Below are 18368 nucleotides of genomic sequence, written 5' to 3' on the forward strand. Positions count from 1 at the left end.
GCAAGTCTCCCTCGCATCATGCAGCTCTATCTCGCTCTCTTTAAGTTTCGATTTCGTCTTATCGATTGCCATCCGAAGGGTCTTGTTCTCCGCTTCAACCGCTTCAAGAGGAGGTAATCCTGGCTCGCGAGCGTTGCGCGCTGCAATTTTGGCTTCAGTTTCACGAAGTTGATCTGACAGCTCGTCGCGCTCCTGCTTCAGCTTCTCAGCATGTTCTTTGGCTGTAACTAGTTCTTGTTGTACTGTCTCACGTTGCTTCATTGCCTCATCGCGCTGTTCTTCCACCTTTTGCATTTCGACTTCCAGCCTCCCTACTTTTGCGACGATCTCGGCTGGTGCGACGTTGTTGACGTCCTCTGAGATGGTTGTCACACTATTCTTGCCACCTTCGTCATGACCAAGTGACGACGTGCTCTCGATCTGATCTTGAGGTGCCGCGACCTGTGTTTCCACATTCTCGACATGATCTTCTTGTGACACTGGAGCCGTATCGTCTTGCGTCAAAGGTAATTCCCGCTGCCGTAGTTCCTGAACATCAGGATTGAAATCTTCAACGTGATGCTCCTGTGGCTCTTCCTGGGCCAAGAGATCTTCCAAGTCATACGGTTGCCCCTCTTCCTGTGTGGTCAACTCTTCTTCGGGCTCTGATACTTTCTCTTGTGCTTGCTTTTCTAGCTCTTCCTCTTCTAGCTTGTTTCCCTCTAGGTCCTTCTTCCCTAGCGGCTTTCCTTCCAGGATAGACACTGCCCGGTTTTCTTCTTCTTCCTCTCCGCTTCCCTCATCTTCCACATCGCTATCAAATTGACTAGAGTCATCATTGTCGACATCTGCCCCGTCATCATCTACCTCATTCTCATCAACATCATTTACCTCCTCCTCCTCCTCCTCCTCCTCATCATCATCATCCACCTCATCTTCACCACCCCTATCCCCCATCGGCGTACTAACCCCCCACCACTGACGACTCTGTGGTCTACTACCAAACCCAGAAGTCGAATGCTGTCGCATAGCACTACCAGGCCGGCTAGACGGTTCTCTTGTCGACGTCGACCTCTTCACATACTGGGCCAGCTCAATCTTCTCATTCTTCTTCGCTTCGGATGCTCTTGTTGGGGCAGCAAAAGAAGAAGCGTTTGTTCGTGTTGGGGGTCTGATTGTTTGTTGCATCTCTTTGTAGGCGGGCTCGTCGTGCTGTTCCTGTTCTGTCTCGTGTATTGCGCCTGATTCATCCAAAGACTTTGGCAACGCAGCTTCATAATTCTCGCTAGTCTGCGAGATGTCTGCTGACGACATCGGTCTATTTTGGTCGGTCATGTCTTGGGTTTCTTGTCAATTACTCGCCTCCAACAAAGTCCTATCTTACGAAAACGTAGTCTATAGGTAGATTTGCGGGATACTAATGATATTGTATTGGAGTTTATCTGCGCAAACAAAACCCAGCTTCAGCCACACGGATGTTTACCTCTCATGCTTGTCTTGCCTCATTATTCGATCGATCCATTGTCTCCTTAAATCTTTCGCATAGCACAGTGTTGCTCATATCGTATGGACGAGCTCATGTTTTAATGACGTCGTGAACGCAGTGCATCATTTCAGCGACATAGTGAAAATTGACTCGACACTGTTTCTACCATTGCACGAGAAAATTGGGGTCTCTTTGTCGACTCTGCTACTGTGAAAGTTGCAAGAGTTCTGATTACCGAAGACGCAAGGTATTTGCTGTCGACTTACACCTGCAATCGAACGAGCAACCACTGGACGAAGTGTGCGCCGCATGACTGGTACATTATACTGCGAGGATACCCTGGCCTCCTTCTGCACTAGAAACGGCCATCGCATATCGCGCGCACTTGTGCGGTGTGATGCGAAGTCAGATAACTCAACAAGTGTACGTCTGTCAAGAAACGCAAGCTAATGCGAACATGCACTTTCGCCACTTTCTAGAGGAATCAGCATTTCCCACATTCAGATTGGCAGCCGTTGCGGATGGGCGTCGACTAAAGACTGGGGTAAGCGACAGGAGCGCAGCGTTAGTGACATCACGTGCTAGCGTGTACCGACTCCATGGGGTGGCGTAACACAATGCTAGCTGGTTGAAGAAAGACCCATGTCGTCTTTAAGCCGTATCGGTTTAGCAAAGAGATAAGGTGAGTTGAGTGGTGAACAGCGCTGACGTTTTAGCCGAATGGAATGGAGAAGGATTCGGGCTTGACGTGAAATGAGGGGTAAAGCAAGAGGCGTATCTCCAGGCTGACAGTGGCGCTGGGTCTACGACGACCTTAGTCCACCGTTGGAAAGCGATGATCGAGCGGAGGCTCTGATCTTGCACGTGTTGTGACAAGTGCTGCCCCTGACGCTGTTGCGCTACTCGTCACATACCTACACCTACTTTAGCCAGGAAAACTATCCGAGATAAGCGCCTTCGCGCCAGAAGCGACAGAGGCGTCCAGTTACTGAGCGGCATGCTGGGGTATTGCCTCGACGCCATAGATATATCGTAAGCTTTTGGTGGGAGCTTCGTCGGCTGTGCCACTGTGCCGTGTCTTCTGATCGTGCTGGAACGGGTAAGTTTTCATCAAGGTACATTGAAGAATGCAAGGCACATCGTGCGATACTTGCATGACAGCCGTACCAAGCATCGCTCGGTATATGGGTACCTCGCGGCATAGTTTCTGGATCGAACTGCGACCGTTAGCCTACTGCAAGAGCGCCTACTAGCGTACCAGCGCCAGTTTCCTGGTGCCGAAGGCGTGTATACATGAGGCGACTAGGTACTCAAGCGTGTAAGATGTCATACAACTGCATCTTCAATGCGAGTGTGCCGGTGGCGCGGCACTTGTCGTGCCGTGAGCAGAAAAGGGCCAAAGCTTGAGTGTAGATTACTTCGAGCGCGATGATATTGGTGGTTTCAATCACACCATTGACGGAATTTCCGTGCCAGAAGCTCGTCCCATGGTAACAATACTGGGAAGTGGGGTACCGCTCAACCGCCAAACCCTTCTAGCACAATGGGGGCTGACTGTAGCTCTTAGCGTCCGCAGAATGGTAGCACAACATCTCTTGGTTCGCAGTTATTGCAAGGTACCGAGCGTTTTAGGTGTAGATAGTCGTTGTAAAAAGTGGAAGGAGGCGCGGAGAGGTCTGTGACCGAAAACATCCGGGTCGATGACGGGTAGAACCAGCGGATCTTATCTCTCTAGCCCGTGGACGGGATGAACGTATGGCGAATTGCGGAAACGGTTTCTTGCAATTGCGATAGCTGGTGAAGTTGACGGAGATATAGCCTATCTAGGTAATACAGAAGTTGGGTCAGTGGAGGCAGACATTGACAACCACGGTGTCGATCACACACACGTACGCAGATGATGCTCTCGACACCTGTGAATACGAGTAGCTCGAATCGACAATGCTATACCCACCATGGATATTAACCATGTGTTTTGGTGTGGACCTTCGCGATGCTGCCAGAGCACTTGGACATGGTGATAGTCCGTTTGCGTTCATTTTTGGGTAGACCGGTCAGAGTAGCATGCTCAAACAGTACGAACTCGTTCAAGCCTCTTGGTTCAAAGCAATACTCCAGACTGTGGTCTCCACTTTTGTTTCGTGCTTGCTCGAACCAATCACTGTCGTCTTTGAGGCTCGGTCAAACCTGGTCGCACAAGGCTGTAACTGTTTGGTCGTGGTGCCGAAATGGCGATAATACGCATTCCAAAGGCAGGTCCCCATGTCAACACGATCGACCGGAAGCAACCGAAATTCTGCTGTATGCATGCAATATGCAGGACCTTGCCCAGGTGTCCGCGGCCTGTCACCGGAGGACTTTGAGGGCCTGTTGACCGTGACGGGCTTACCGCAAATGTCGTCGCTGCGGCATGTTGGGTTCAATAGCCGCGAGGCAAGATAGACGGAATTATTCTGAGCTTGAGCGGTCAACACAGACCTGAACCTCGCCGCGGGGGCGCATCGTGACCAGCCTGTCGGGATTGCCGTACCGACCCTACCCTTTGTCCGGCGACCGCAAAATCATGATAATGTGTTTGAGATCGAGTGTTTGAGATGTGCCTAGTTTGATGCCGCCTGTAGATTGACTGTGTAGTTGCATGTTGACGTGCGGTTTGAAGGTTAAGAATCGTGGTGTCGTGGTCAGCCCTGCCAAGTATGACCAGCTGTCAGTGTTCTGACATAAAGAGCTGCATCCATCCATGAACAGCACGTTAGGCTTGACTACGTAGCGAAATAACCCAAGTTTTGGTCGACCAACCAACTTCGGCCTTGGGAAAATCACTGGTCATGTACCATCTATGTCATTGGTTGCTGAAAAAGGGGACCGCGAGCCCCTGGTGATGCAATTGGTGCAGGAATGCAGCCCATGTTCTGGCGGAACATAAACCCAAGGGTAGTTCTAGAGGCTAAGGATACCAGTGAGCGTGTGGCTTGCTATAGCGAGCGCCCAGTGCACATGACTGCTGCAAGCCATCGTACACCCCTGTTGAGATTGGTAGACAGCTTCTTACGGTAGGCGATTTGAGAGGAAGGGCGCCCAGATTGAGGGTAGCTTCCGTCTATAGATGTCGCTATGGAGGGGCTGAGGGCCGCTTTCAACCCCACAACAGGACGGACATGATATTTTCGACTTCGAAACGTGAACGGACCAGAAGGCTAGGTTTTGCGCAATTTCATAGGTAGTTCATCGCTTGAGAGGTTCGCAGGCCAAAAGCAGCGCGACGTCTGAGTGTGTCAAGCGCGCCCAGCCAGCACCAATCCGGTAGTGCCTTTGTCCATGTTCAGACGACTAGGTCCACTATACACAATACGTGAGCAGTCGACCTCGAGGTTGTGTAGTCGCTACAAATACCTACTGGCGACGAATCCCGGACAAAGAATCCTTCTCCGTTGATTTGTCCTTCACACTTTGCTCGAGCTCTGCCTTCGCCACAAAGAGACACGGGCCGGAACAACACAACTCAAACAGTACGGCGGTGTCTGACTTGTGAGTTGGTATCGCATAGTCGTCCACGCTGATTGTCTCTGCACCAAAGCCTTGGCGCCGGTGAGAAGCGGGTAACTGCAACAGGTTCGTTCCCTGAACACTTTACGAACTGCTATGCATCATTGCGGTGAAGCAAACCCAGCAAAGAGCGACACATTCGCGAGACTTACTGACACATATCCAGGACGATATCTGGAACAGAACAGCCTGATCCAGCATCTTGTCGAGAGACCAACGAACGCATCTCGGTATCCAGAAGCAACATCATCCTTCGGTCTTGATGTTGCGCGGCTTTTGACCAACAAAAGAGTCTGTTCATCCATTGCAGCCGCGCTTGCTCTGTTCAATTATCGATCGTCATCGCTTAAACGTTGCGTTGAGTCCAGAAACAAGGCCAATCGGCAGGCCGCAATCTCCACTGTCGCAGCAACTAAGTTGTGCGTTAACACTCGCCATGATGAGGGGTGATACGCTCGTCCAACATCATCCTCCGACCCCACCGAATGCTGGGTCAGAGTATCAGTCCAGGCTGCACCCAGTTGCGCAATATGGCGTCGATCGCGGCTATTCGTTCGGTGAGACAGGTTACGGCTCGCCAGGCTCGGTGGCGCACGAAGGGATCCCTTCACATGCGTCACATGCCGACAACTATCCTCGTGGGCTCGGACCAGGTATACAATATGTAAGAGTCCCTGCGTCTTCACACATTTAACCATGCTAATCAAGGTACAGGAGGGATATGGTCCACCAGCGGAGTATTACCAGAACGGACCGTACAACGGCATGCAGGTAAGCAATCTCGCCGGTTGTCTCTGATCCGATTGCTAATGGACGATAGAAAGAGCAGGCCTTATTCTCGCCGCCGACACCGAGATCGGCGAACGATGAAGATTCTGGGCGTAGGACAACTCGTAGCGGACGAGCAATGACATCGTCCAGCTCTCCACGCCTGAAGGAGACCAGTCCTAGACGGAAGGCGACACCGAGAGCGAAGAAGCCGAAGGCACCGAAGAATGAGAAACACAAGACGCCCAAGCTGACTGCGCCGTTGAGCATACTGACGAAAGAGCTACATCATATCCCAGTCAAGAACATGGAGGAATGGGTGAACAGGCCAGCAGATGTTAGGAGACGCGAAGTCGAGAAGAGAAATGGATACATCACTCGTCCCATGAACTCGTTCATGCTGTACCGGTCGGCGTTCGCAGAAAGGGCCAAGTCGTGGTGCCTTCAAAACAACCACCAAATCGTATCGTCCGTAGCGGGGGAGAGTTGGCCGCTGGAGCCGCCGGAGATTCGTGAGCTATACAACGAGTACGCAAAGATCGAGAGGATCAACCACCAAAACGCACACCCGACGTACAAGTTCTCGCCTAGTAAGACAGCAGCCCCGGCCCGAAAGCGAAGAAGCGAGTGGTCTGATGAAGAAGAGCCTAGCGACCTTGACGATGCCGAATGGGCTCCCGGTGGTGGTCGATCTCGTCCCCGACAGGCCAGGAGAATCGATCGATCATTCAGTTATCCCTTAAATGGTGTTGCCGTGGAGTACTTCGATCAGTCGTTCGGACCGAACGGTAATGGTATCAACCGGTCCTCATGGGAGATGACGAACGAAGGACGACCGATGCCGATGCCGATAAGCCACAACGAGCTCTATAATCAGTACTACCAGACTGCCGCCTACCCGAATATGCAGATCAGTCCAACCTACGCAGACGACATGCACATGAGGAGAGTAGACACACCATCCATGCAGTTCCACTCGAATCCATCGATGCTGGGATTGCCTGGAGGTAATGCGAACGATCTTCTGCAACAGCTACACCCGAATATGAGTTCATCATTCGACGATGGGCAGCTGGATCCATTGTTGTTGGCTTATGACGGAGGTAGTCATTCAGACATCGACCCTTCAGCGCTGCAGAATGCCGTGTACCGGAATCCTCATCCGGACATGCAAGAAGAGAGGCTTGAGCAACACAATCTTGATGGCTTGTTAGATCTTCCGCATGATGAGTACCAAGCTTGGCAGTCAGACTTGACTATGGTGTCGCTCGAACAAGAGTCGGAGTTCGACAAATGGATGGGAGAGTAGTGATCTATATCACGTTAGCTAGTGCGTTCTGGGTGGTCGTGTTGTTGGAACGCTTACGTGCGACGTCGTTCATGGCTATTACTGCACCGTTCTTTCCAGCATCGTTGGCAGATTTCTGATGAGCTCTTGCATGATGGGCAGCATTCAAGGCGTTGATCGGACCAAAAGCTCGGGGGCTTAGAGCATTTAGACATGGTGTTATCGCATGCGTAGATCGAGATGCACATATTAGTTCAATCTTCCTTTGCTCTTGTCTCGACGCGATGCTGACGTGATGTCGTGTTCATCATGCGTATCACCGATTGATCTTTTCGTGTGTGTGGTAGCAGGTACGATGCCAGCCGAGAGTTTGGCGATGTTGGCGAATGAGGTTGCGTGGATTGCTGGCATTGTGAAAGGGATTGCCAGAAGATGTTTGAAGTTGGACTCGACAAGCCAAGACCCGTCCCCGCCCCACCTGCCCCCGCGTCACGAACGCGCCTGCCCTTCGCGGAGGGTCCTGCCAATGTTACTGTTACATCGCATACGCCAATTGCTCTTGTTTGACTTATTCCATCCTGGTTGTATCTTCAAGTAAGAAACTACACAGTCGAATCTATTGCGATCTGTATATACAGAAGAGTCTACTACTTCTGCGCACCTTACAAATTGCAGTGACCGTCGCGTTTGCTTGCTCACCACATTTCTGTACCACCGAGGGGAAGACACTCAAAAAACCCATAAAGCAGAACACAACCATGTATGGAGAAGCGGCCAATAAGTTGGTAAAATCATTTCACCCATACGTCAATACTATACAGCCCCTCTAACACTCCCAGGTCCAAAATGCAAAACGCACCCTCGCCCTCCCCCATCTCCCACCCTACGCCTCAGAGCTCACGCGCTCCATAGTGCGGGAAGTGCGCGATCTTGATAAAGACGTTTCATCCATCCTTGCCCCCTACAGCGGGTCTTTCAACCCGAGCGCATCCCCCGAAACCGCCTGCGCCCTCCTCGTAAACCACCTGTGCATGCGCCGGAACAAGCGGTGTCTACTCGCCTACCACCGGGTGCGGAGCGACAAACTAGAAGAATACTGCTGGGAAGGTGTCGACGTGCTGGAACAGCAAGGCAGCAAGGACCACAGTGGAGAAGGGGGGAGGGGCAGCGGAATGGGCGCTGGAGGCGGAAAAGAAGAGAGCAGTTTGAGTCCCGAAGAGGAGGAATATGTGAGGCAATACAGTGACCTGCTCGCTGCGTACAAGGGGCAATGGACCGATATCGATCTAACGGGGAGTCTGGAGCCGCCGCGCGATCTCTTCATCGACGTACGCGTCTTGAAAGACGCAGGCGAGATACAAACAGAATACGGGTACGTGACCGCCATCTCGGCATGCCGAAGGCTACAACCCTTCCGTCTGAAACCCATAAACCGTATACTATTTCTTCCCAGCTAACCGATCATAGCTCCATAACCCTTACCAAAAATTCGCAATTCTACGTCCGGCAAGGCGACGTCGAACGCCTAATTGCGCAAGGATACCTCCAACGACTCAGCTAATCAAACTTGCTACTCTTCCTTCAACCTCTTCAGCGACCAAGATCAGTCCAATACATGAAAGATTGACCGCAAACCTCACCCCACCTAACCTTCACCAGGTCCCCACTTCCGCAACAACCACGCTCAACCAACCAAACCATGCGGAACGTCCTTCCGTGGGACTCATCACACCCAGTGCATCCTTCGCCATCCAGCCGACACCGCTTTACCCCCGTTCTGTAAAACCTGCCCTGACCTTGGGTTCGCCGAGCCGCATCCGAGACCAAGGGATATCCCAATCCAGCTTGCAAGTGAGGGCCACGGGGCAGCAGGGCTGTGCTGTGCGTCTTTTCTGCGAGCAACGCATGCACGCCCCTTACACCTGCATCGTCAACAGTCCAGCTTCGCTCTCGTTAAGACATGTTTCTTCGTCAAGGTCCGCGCCTCCCCTGCGTGCCCGGAAATAGATGGAGACGCACGCTGCCGAGGTTTTGCACGGCAGACTGTCGGTCGGATGGGATCATTCAATATGCGATATGCAGCAATGGCGCCATTACACCTACACATACATATTCCGATGGATGTACCCCGAGGAGAGTTTTTCAGATGATGCAGCTGCAGCTTTAAAGGCGATATGTCATCGGTGCGGTGAGACGTATGTGCGTGCTGTAAAGCTGCGTCATCAGTGTTCAGGGCAATACGGCGTAATCGTACCACGCATCTGGGTTTGAGGAATGAATGAATGAATGTCGCTTGGCGTCTTCATGTATTGATTGTCACACAGAACATGATGTTGAGGTGAGGTTTACTGATGGAGTATACAGGATCAGCGCATAGGCCCGCTATGAGGTCGCGATGCAGTATCACGTCTCCGGAGATCGGGGGTCAGTGCCGTCAGGCAAGTTGGAGTACACACCGCGAGATATAGGTGGTTAGAAACACGTGAAGAGACGCATGTAGTAGGCAGCACTGCTGTTCATCTGGAAACTATCTGAAGCTCCTCCTTCATACCACATGAGGTTACAACCAGAAGTACCAGAGTCGTGACTCGCCGTTCCCTCCCCGCATGTCGCATATCAGCGAACCATGTGGCCGAGCCCATTAATATACAATGATGTCGTTGCCTGACAAAGGCTCAGTGACCGAGTAGATACCTGTGACGGGTTGTGTAAATCAACGAATACTCTGAAAGGAGGGGATAAAGTGAGAACTTACGTTTTGGTACAGCCCAGAGGCATGTGTCGAAGCAGACACGATGGTGTTTTTGTCGAAACCTTTAACTCCGTCCCATGCCATTCCCATCCATCCATCCATTTGACCATTCCTCTCAATGCAGTAGACTGACGCCATGGATGAGAAAGTAACGCTGAGAAAACAACGCTGAAATGACAGAGAGTAAATCGAGCATATCTTACTGAAGTGAACCTCTCATACCACGCTGTAACGACCGGTCGGACCACGAGTCGCAGAGGCATCCTCAGCCGCAATGGTTCCCTCGCGCAGAAGACGAGTGAGCTCCATCATAGCCTGAGTGACGATGTTCTCGGTGTCTCCCTCGACGAGAATGTACAATTTGGGCAGATCATTCTCACCTGGCTGCTTGCCAGCGGGGTAGAAGTTGCCCTTGGTCGTGATGGATACACCAGTCTGCTCCAAAATCTTGGCGACGTTGGTGCGGTTGGTGACAGCCCATCGAGCCTTCTGAGGAAAGTCGTTGATCTCGATGGTTGAGTGGTAGAGACCTGCGTCGGGGCCCTTGTTGTCGATGGGCTGACCCGCGTGAATCATGCCCTTCTTGCTCAGCCTTCCGTCAACCTTGGAAGCAGCGGCCATGGCTCGCTCGCGGGCAGTCATAGGCTTGCCAGAAGCGGTAGCGTCGGGGCGCTCAGTCTTGCTGACCACGATTTTGCTGTTCAGTAGCTTCATCCAGTGTGGTTGATCTTCCTCGGCAGCTGCAGCAGGACCAGAAGCGTTAACGACACCAGTTGGACCAGCAACCTCGGGCTTCTTGATGAGCGGTGCGATCTCTTCCTCGTCTTCGCTCTCGTCCACGCCTTCCAGCTTGAGTTGACGCTTCTCGCGCTTCTTCTCAAGAGCGCGCGCTGCATCAAGCTTGTCGAGGCCCTTGCCACCGAAACCGCCATAGTACTTCTCAGTACCTGCTTTGGCCTTCTCGTGGAATGTGTTAGCCATCTCCTGAAGCTCTGGAGGCACCTCTGTACCGCTCTCCTTGAGTGCCTTGACGATGTGAAGAGCAAAGCGCTCTTGACCGGGGTTCTCGATGAGCGTAACAGCTGTACCTTTGTTGCCAGCACGGCCGGTACGTCCGCAGCGGTGCACGTAATCTTCTAGATGGGTTGGCGAATCAAAGTTCAAGACCATAGCCAGTCCAGGGACATCAAGACCACGGGCGGCTACAGATGTGGCAATGAGAATCGAAAGAACACCTTGCTTGAAGTCATTGATCGCTTCGTTACGATCAGTCTGATCTTTAGCTCCGTGAATCGTGTTAACAGAGAAATACTTAGACTTGTAAAGCTTGGACAGGAGATCTTCGGCTGTCTCTTGCCGCTCAGTGAAGATCAATACCTGGGCATTCTCGTCTTCAGAGAACAACTGACCAAGATATAGTAGAGTCTTGTTGATCTTCTTCTCATAACTGTTCGGTACAACAGAGATGATCTGAGTGATCTCGGGAGCTACCTTGCTTTTACCACCGATGGTGATTTCGGCTGGATTGTGCAATGCTTTGCGAGCCAAAGATTGCATGTTCTTGGGCATAGTTGCTGAGAAGAGGACAGTTTGGCGATCAGGACGTACATTCGCAAGAATCTTCATGACTTGAGGCTCGAAGCCCATATCGAACATTCGATCAGCTTCATCAAGGACAACGTAAGTGATGCGGCGGAAAGAAAGCACTCGGCCTTGGTTGACGTTGGTCAGATCAATCATTCTGCCAGGAGTTGCACATAGGATGTGGATGCCACCACGCTTGATCATAGCAATTTGTTCAGAGATGGGCTGACCACCATAGGCACACTTGATGGTAACACCCGATGCCGCAAGGAATGGCTTGAGCTCGTTGACGATCTGCAATGCTAGCTCTCGGGTTGGGGCGAGAATCAGTCCGATAGGCCCATCAGTTGGCTTCAGTGGGCGTTGATCAAGGACATGACGAATCATAGGGATACCGAATGCAAGTGTCTTTCCAGAACCGGTCTTGGCAACTCCGATGAGATCTCTGCCAGAGAGGATTGCAGGTACACCTTGAGACTGGATACCTGTGGGCCTCTCGTAGCCGATCTTGGTAAAGACATCCATGGTAGCTTGCAGCAGGCCCATCTGCGCCCACTTGGTAACAGGGCGGGGAACGTCGTCAGGCTTGACCTTGATGCCGTCGAGCTCGTGGCGAAGATCTGCGACTTCCTCGGGTGTCATCTGTGCAACTTCGGAGGGCTCAGTGTAGAAGTCTTTCCTGAACGGTTCGTACTCAACTTTATCGTGGTTGACAGTAGGCACTTCCTTCTTCTTCTTTTTCTTAGCAGCGCGAAGTTCGTTAAGGTCCTCATGCTCGACGGAGGTCTCGACAGTCTCAAGCTCGTCAGCAAACATGGTCTGGCCCGAAGGAGCTCCGCGGCTTGGTTGTGGCTCAGTGAGATCGGCCATGAAGGCATCGAGAGGATCGACGTCATCTTCTTCGGCGCCTGCATTTTCGTCAACTTCCATCTTGTCGTCGGCAGGGGCTTCGACAGCAGTTGCCTCTTCCATGGCAGTGTCTTCTTGGTTCTCGTTGGCGATCTCAGCGCGACGCTTCTCAAGGCGAGCTTGAAGCTCCGCGTTGTTCTCGTCATCACTGCCGATGTCACTCATTGGAGAGTCCGCGTCGTCGCCGTCAGCTTCGGGCGAGGGCGCCTCGTTGGCGGTGAATTCGGGGAGAGCCTGTAGCTTGCGCTTCCGAGTCGGGCCCTCCTCATCGAGCAATGCCTTTCTGGAAGTTTCCTCCTCCTGCTCAGCAGCAGTCTTGGTCTTGAGACCGAACGAGCCAATGTTACCATTGCCCTTAACAATGGGAACGTCTGTAGGTGTAAGCTTGTGGTTCATAGGAAGAGGATTGGGGGTGAACATACTGCTAGCGTTGGTGACAGTCTTGCCCGCAGGCTTGGCCATGTCCAGAGGACGGGCTGCGGCGGAAGCATCCAGCCTGAAGGTCGACTTCTCGGGCTGCTTCTGCTTGACTTTCTCAGTAGCACTCTTCTGCGGAATGACTTTGGTCTTAGCGGTATCAACAAGCTTGGCCTCGGATGCCGGAGCTGGCGGGGGCGTCGCAGTAACTGACGGGGTTGCAGGTGCAGTGGCAGCTGGCGAAGCACCGGAGCCGGGCGTGTCGGTCTTCTCTTTGAGCAGGCGCTCGGCATTGAGCTTCTTCCACTCGGCCAGCTTCGCAGCGCGATCAGCCAGCTTGTCCTTGGCTTGTGTCTCGGGGTCTTTCTTCCTGTCGTCGCGCGAGGAATGATCTAGCCGATCGCGCCTGCTGTCGTCGCGTCTGCCGTCATCACGCCTCCAGCTGTCTGAGCCTGGTGCAGGTGTAGCAGATGAACGGGAACCAGGCCGGCGGGAAGTAGAGCGGCGACGCCTATCTCTATCACCGTCGCGGTCGCGCCTGTAGCTGTCTCCACGGTCGGCACGGTCTCCTCGGTCACGGGATCGGTCGCGGCGGCGAGGCGGGGAGCGCGAACGTCGTCGGTACGTGTCGCCGCGGTCGCGATCGCGACGGTCTGGCTCTCGGCGGTCGTCACGGCGGTCCCGTCGGTCACGGTCGTCTCTAAAGCGACCTTCGCCATAGCGGTCTCCACGATCTCCGCGGTCGCGGTCACGGTCGCGGCGCGGGGAGTGGCGCCTACGATCGTAATCAGTGTGGCGCGTCGCCATCGTGAGTCGGTGGAATTACTGCTGCAATCAGTCTGGTATGGTGTCTTGGCGTAGCAGATGCAGGTGGTGGTTGCAATTGCGTGGGGTAAACAGAGAATTGCGGAGTTTGCGACAAAGTTGCTGTACGTTCTCCGAGGATATCCTTGGCTGATGGTAGCCTGGCACGTGCGACGCGCTAAAACCGAAATCTTGGACGCTAGCGATAATTTTTGGGAAGTTGCGACAGTCCGCGGTGAACGTGAGGAGGAAACATCAAACGCCGAAAATGTCAGTCAACCCGCGCAAGAGAAAGGTAGTGACGCGTCCGGCGCCCGAGCCCAGTGACTCTGAGGGTGAATTGGCCGATGGACTGCTCGAGGGCATCCTGTCGCATTCCGAGGACGACTCGGACGACAGCCAAGATGAAGGCGCCGATACCGATGCTAGCAGTGTGATTGAGGGTCTTTCCGACGAAGATGAAGAGGAGGAGGAAGATAGCGATGCAGAGCAGATTCGTGAGGAAATGCGCAACTTGAATACCTCGGATGTTCCACTGCGCAAGAAGAAGGGTGTACCTACACACGAGATGGATCTGGACGTGGGTGGCGCAAATGGGGAACTGGACGACGATGAAGACCTGAAGCCCAACTACACTGTCACAACCGATGCGCACGGCAATACCCGCTACATCTACAAGGAAATCGATCCGGTCTACGAATCCGACGATTCTGACGCCGAAGCTACGAACACGATCGGCAACATCGATCTAAAGTACTATGATGAATACCCGCATATTGGCTACGATATCAACGGCAAGAAGATCATGCGCCCGGCGAAGGGAGAGGCGCTGGATGCGCTGTTGGACAGTATCGACATACCCAAGGGCTGGACAGGCTTGACGGATCCCCAGACAGGAAAGCCACTAAATCTGTCGCCCGAGGAGCTGGATGTGCTCAAGAGGCTCACAAGGAACGAGATTGTGGAAGATGGTTACGACCCATACCCAGAGATGGTCGCCTACTTCTCTGGCGTCAACACGGAGATCATGCCGCTCAGCGCTGCACCAGAGCCTAAGCGACGATTCATTCCTTCCAAGCACGAAGCGAAGCGCGTCATGAAAATCGTCAAGGCGATTAGAGAAGGCCGCATCAAGCCATACAAGGCACCCGAGGAGCAGGAAGAAGAGCAGGACGTTTTCACCTTTGACGTATGGGCGGACGAGAAGCCCCGGCCTGACAACACGATGCACATTCCCGCCCCAAAGCTACCACCGCCTGGCTATGAAGCGAGTTACCACCCGCCGCCCGAGTACCTACCGGATAAGGTTGAGGAGCAGAAGTGGTTGGAGCAAGACGACGAGGAGCGGGAGACGGACTTCCTGCCCAAGAACTACGATGCGCTGCGCAAGGTTCCTGGTTACGAGACATTCGTCAAGGAACGATTTGAGCGAAGTTTGGATCTTTACTTGGCTCCTCGTATCCGGAGAAATCGACTCAACATCGACCCTGAATCACTGCTACCTAAGCTACCGAACCCAGAAGAGCTCAAGCCTTTCCCGACTACCTGCGCAGCGATATACCGCGGACAAGAAGGACGCGTTCGCTGCGTTTCCGTCGATCCCAACGGTATCTTTGTTGCGAGTGGAGGTGACGACGGCTATGTGAGGGTCTGGGAGCTGTTGACAGGTCGCCAGGTCTGGAACGCAAAGCTATCAGATGAGGAGGCTGTGGACGCAGTACAATGGAGACCCACCAAGGAGACATCCGTAGTGGCTGCTGCTTGTGGAGAGAACGTCTACCTCATCGTACCCTTCACGCTTCTTTCACCGGACGTAGAGCAAGCCAGTCGCGAGGTCCTCGACGCTGGTTGGGGTTACGCAGCTTCGAAGCCCACCACAACAGCATTTGGCGAAGCACCCAAAGCAGCACCAGGCAAGTGGAGCCGTCCCGGCGCTCGTCTGGAGAACAAGGGCGTCCTCGTCCAGATCGAAGTTCGAGCAGCTGTCAAAATCGTCAACTGGCACCGGAGAGGAGACTACTTCGCCACGGTATCGCCCCGCGGTCAAAGCACAGCAGTAGCCATTCACACCGTCTCGAAACACCTCACTCAACTGCCCTTCCGCCGCCTCAAGGGAATCGCGCAAACCGCACAATTCCACCCCTCCAAAGCCATCTTCTTCGTCGCCACCCGCAACACCATCCGCAGCTACGATCTCGCCAAGCAGGAACTCGTCAAGATCCTGCAACCAGGTGCTAAATGGATCTCATCCATCGACGTGCATCCCGGTGGTGACAACATCATCGTCGGAACATACGACAAGGTAAATTCTCCACATACCGTAACAATACTAGAACATATACTAACTTCCCATCCAGCGCCTCCTCTGGCACGACCTCGACCTCTCCAACAAACCCTACAAAACCCTCCGTTTCCACAAGGAAGCCATTCGTTCAGTACGCTTCCACCAAGGTGGTCTCCCTCTCTTCGCCGATACCTCCGACGACGGTACTATCCAGATTTTCCACGGAAAGGTCGTGGGTGACCTCATGGAGAACGCTACGATCGTTCCTTTGAAGGTACTGCGCGGACACAAGGTCAAGAGCAGGCTGGGTGTTATGGGTCTGGATTGGCATCCTAGAGAGCCGTGGTGTGTGTCGGCTGGTGCGGATGGAACGTTGAGGCTGTGGAGTTAGATAATCATCGGCTTTCTGAGAAATCATGTTGCATTCGCATGGCGTTGGAGTGATTACGGAAAATGTAACAGTTCCATGCTTTTGTCTCAATGTTGTGCTCTTTGGTTTACTTGTGGCCTGCTAGTGGCAACGATGCATGCAACGGTCTACTGTTGGTTGTACTGCCTGAGAAGGTCAGGCTCAGGGATGTTGCGAACTCGAGCTCTTCGTCCATGACCTGATCACCCGAAGCATACCAGGTTATACGTCATCGTGCATGAGAGCCAACTGCCACAGCGCAAAACCACATGTCACCTTCTGACAGTACCTGCCCATTCTCAGCCTTGCCTCTTCCTTGAGGCTTCATATCCTAACCTCTTAGTAGCTATTCCTACCCCAATCCATTGCACATCCTCTGCCGCCTCCACATAACCCGCTCATCATGGCTTCGTCCACTCCATCCAGCCCGCTCCTGCGTCTACCAAAAGAACTGCGTTATGAAATCTACGACCTCCTCTGTCGCCAGGAACCCAAAAGCTTCCCGTTTCCAGTCCCACAATCGATGCTAATCTCCTTTATCGACCAAAGAGCCCCACCAACAGATCTATCTATGACATGTCGCTTCCTCTGCGACGAAACCCGCTCCTACTTCTATTCAAAAGTCACCTTGGCCTTCCATTCGACGTCCCGCGAGCGCAGTTTCCCCCTGAACGAAACAATGGACCCAATCATACTCCGCGCCATCCAGAACGTGAGGAAGATCCGCATAAGGGTGAATTGGAGTCACCTCCATGAAAGCAATATAATCCGTAAAGACAAAGTGCCGTATCAGACGATCGGGTGGCTTGCAGATCTAGTCGACTTGCTCCTGAGAGAGGCGGAGATGTTGGAGGTTGTCACGCTGTGTGTATACAGCGAGATGTCGAGTGCGGTGGGTTGGGAGCTGAAGGCATGGATACTGAAGCCGCTGGAGAGGCTTGCTGGGAGGGTAAGGTGGAGGCTGGGTGATGTTATGGCTACACAGGAAGATGAGGCTGCGTTGAAAGAACAGCTTATTGCATACTTGGAAGAGCTAAACGGGGGTGCGGCGCTGGTCGTAGAGCCAGACCGAGACCCTCAGCCGGTAGATAGCTGCTGCACGTCATGACAAGTCTGGCAGATACTGAATGGCTAGATGCAAGAAGGATTGGTCGCAATAATGAACAGTTTGATCGCAAAGGGGGAATGCGTATTCGCTGTAGAGCTGTGTGGGCGAGAAATTCTACATTACCTAGGTTGCCCTGATAACACAAAGTTGCGGACTATGTGATCTGTCTATATACCCCATGGTTGTTCGAAGTCTTTACCTAGCCTCAAGACTTCATGGTGAGGAATTTCAAGCTAGCAAGCGCCTCACGTATCGTCTCAGTTGCACCTTTCGTGTGGTCTGTTCCAGTGTCTATCTACCGCCTCCAGATGTCACTGTCTGTCCGCTCTCTCGTGCACTCAGTGACTCACTTCACATCTCTTACTTTGCTCATCAACGCAAGACTTCCATTTTTATGCACGTGTACAGTCTTTCTTATTCTATTGTTCGCATTCGGTGTCACTGATCGCACGTCACAAGATTCGTGATCGTACGTACTCTCACATCAAATCAGCGTGACCGACCGATCCTCTGGAGCTTTCTCGCCTTCGGCCTGCCTTAGCAAGCCAATCAGGACGTCGTCGTCGTAAAGCGCACTCTTGGTCTGTGCTTCTTGGTGTTTTCGCGCTCCCAAAGCTGCCTTCACCTGCGCCTTCACCTCACCAGATTAGGCCATATCACACGCCTGGAACATTCTCCAGGCAGCAAACTACCCACAGATCACGCCAGTCACTTGAAATTTGGACGCACTAGCGCAGACTGCCGGTGATCTGCCGGTTCACCCTCTGTCTATATAAACCCCCTTCCCCCCGCCTCTCACCCTCTTACTCCCCACTCGCTCACTCTCCCGACAACTCAAGTTTACTATACTCAGCAAATTTCAGTATCGTGGTCGCATTCTTCAAGTAAGTTCTTCTCTCTCCTTCCTTCACTTCACTTCAGGTTTGGCTGACACTTTTAGACATTGGCCTTTACTCATGGTGTATGACATCATCTATCAACAATCATCATGAGTAACAACAACTTCAACCCTTTCTCACTCGTCCGTCGACAGT

At 52.9% G+C, this 18368-nt stretch overlaps 5 protein-coding genes across 5 annotated transcripts; 4 read left to right on the top strand and 1 right to left on the bottom strand.

The window, feature by feature from the left end:
• Positions 1 to 5447: 5447 nt before the first annotated feature.
• On the top strand, positions 5448 to 7088 carry BKA58DRAFT_405495 (uncharacterized protein; the record flags this gene model as incomplete). The annotated part of the gene is made up of 3 exons (XM_046171904.1): positions 5448 to 5675; positions 5726 to 5782; positions 5832 to 7088. The coding sequence occupies 3 exons, from the start codon at positions 5448 to 5450 to the stop codon at positions 7086 to 7088; spliced, it is 1542 nt and encodes a 513-aa protein (XP_046021483.1).
• A 657-nt stretch (positions 7089 to 7745) lies between these two features.
• BKA58DRAFT_45251 (uncharacterized protein) lies at positions 7746 to 8851 on the top strand. Its single transcript, XM_046174426.1, has 3 exons — positions 7746 to 7852; positions 7907 to 8439; positions 8535 to 8851. The coding sequence occupies exons 1-3, from the start codon at positions 7826 to 7828 to the stop codon at positions 8626 to 8628; spliced, it is 654 nt and encodes a 217-aa protein (XP_046021484.1). The 5' UTR covers positions 7746 to 7825; the 3' UTR covers positions 8629 to 8851.
• An 805-nt stretch (positions 8852 to 9656) lies between these two features.
• On the bottom strand, positions 9657 to 13657 carry BKA58DRAFT_45245 (P-loop containing nucleoside triphosphate hydrolase protein). Its single transcript, XM_046174423.1, has 3 exons — positions 12735 to 13657; positions 9823 to 12683; positions 9657 to 9761 (listed from the first exon to the last, which is right to left on the bottom strand). Exons 1-2 carry the CDS (start codon positions 13534 to 13536, stop codon positions 10036 to 10038), a joined length of 3450 nt encoding a protein of 1149 aa, XP_046021485.1. The 5' UTR covers positions 13537 to 13657; the 3' UTR covers positions 9657 to 9761; positions 9823 to 10035.
• Positions 13658 to 13767: 110 nt separating this feature from the next.
• On the top strand, positions 13768 to 16562 carry BKA58DRAFT_346397 (ribosome biogenesis protein erb1). Its single transcript, XM_046168428.1, has 2 exons — positions 13768 to 15835; positions 15891 to 16562. Exons 1-2 carry the CDS (start codon positions 13802 to 13804, stop codon positions 16206 to 16208), a joined length of 2352 nt encoding a protein of 783 aa, XP_046021486.1. The 5' UTR covers positions 13768 to 13801; the 3' UTR covers positions 16209 to 16562.
• A 67-nt stretch (positions 16563 to 16629) lies between these two features.
• Positions 16630 to 17334, top strand: BKA58DRAFT_443830 (uncharacterized protein; the record flags this gene model as incomplete). Its single annotated transcript, XM_046174010.1, has 1 exon — positions 16630 to 17334. The coding sequence occupies one exon, from the start codon at positions 16630 to 16632 to the stop codon at positions 17332 to 17334; it is 705 nt and encodes a 234-aa protein (XP_046021487.1).
• Between the last annotated feature and the right edge of the window lie 1034 nt (positions 17335 to 18368).

Source organism: Alternaria rosae (genome assembly GCF_020736505.1).
Source record: "Alternaria rosae strain MPI-PUGE-AT-0040 chromosome Unknown BKA58scaffold_10, whole genome shotgun sequence".
Lineage (NCBI taxonomy): Eukaryota > Fungi > Ascomycota > Dothideomycetes > Pleosporales > Pleosporaceae > Alternaria > Alternaria rosae.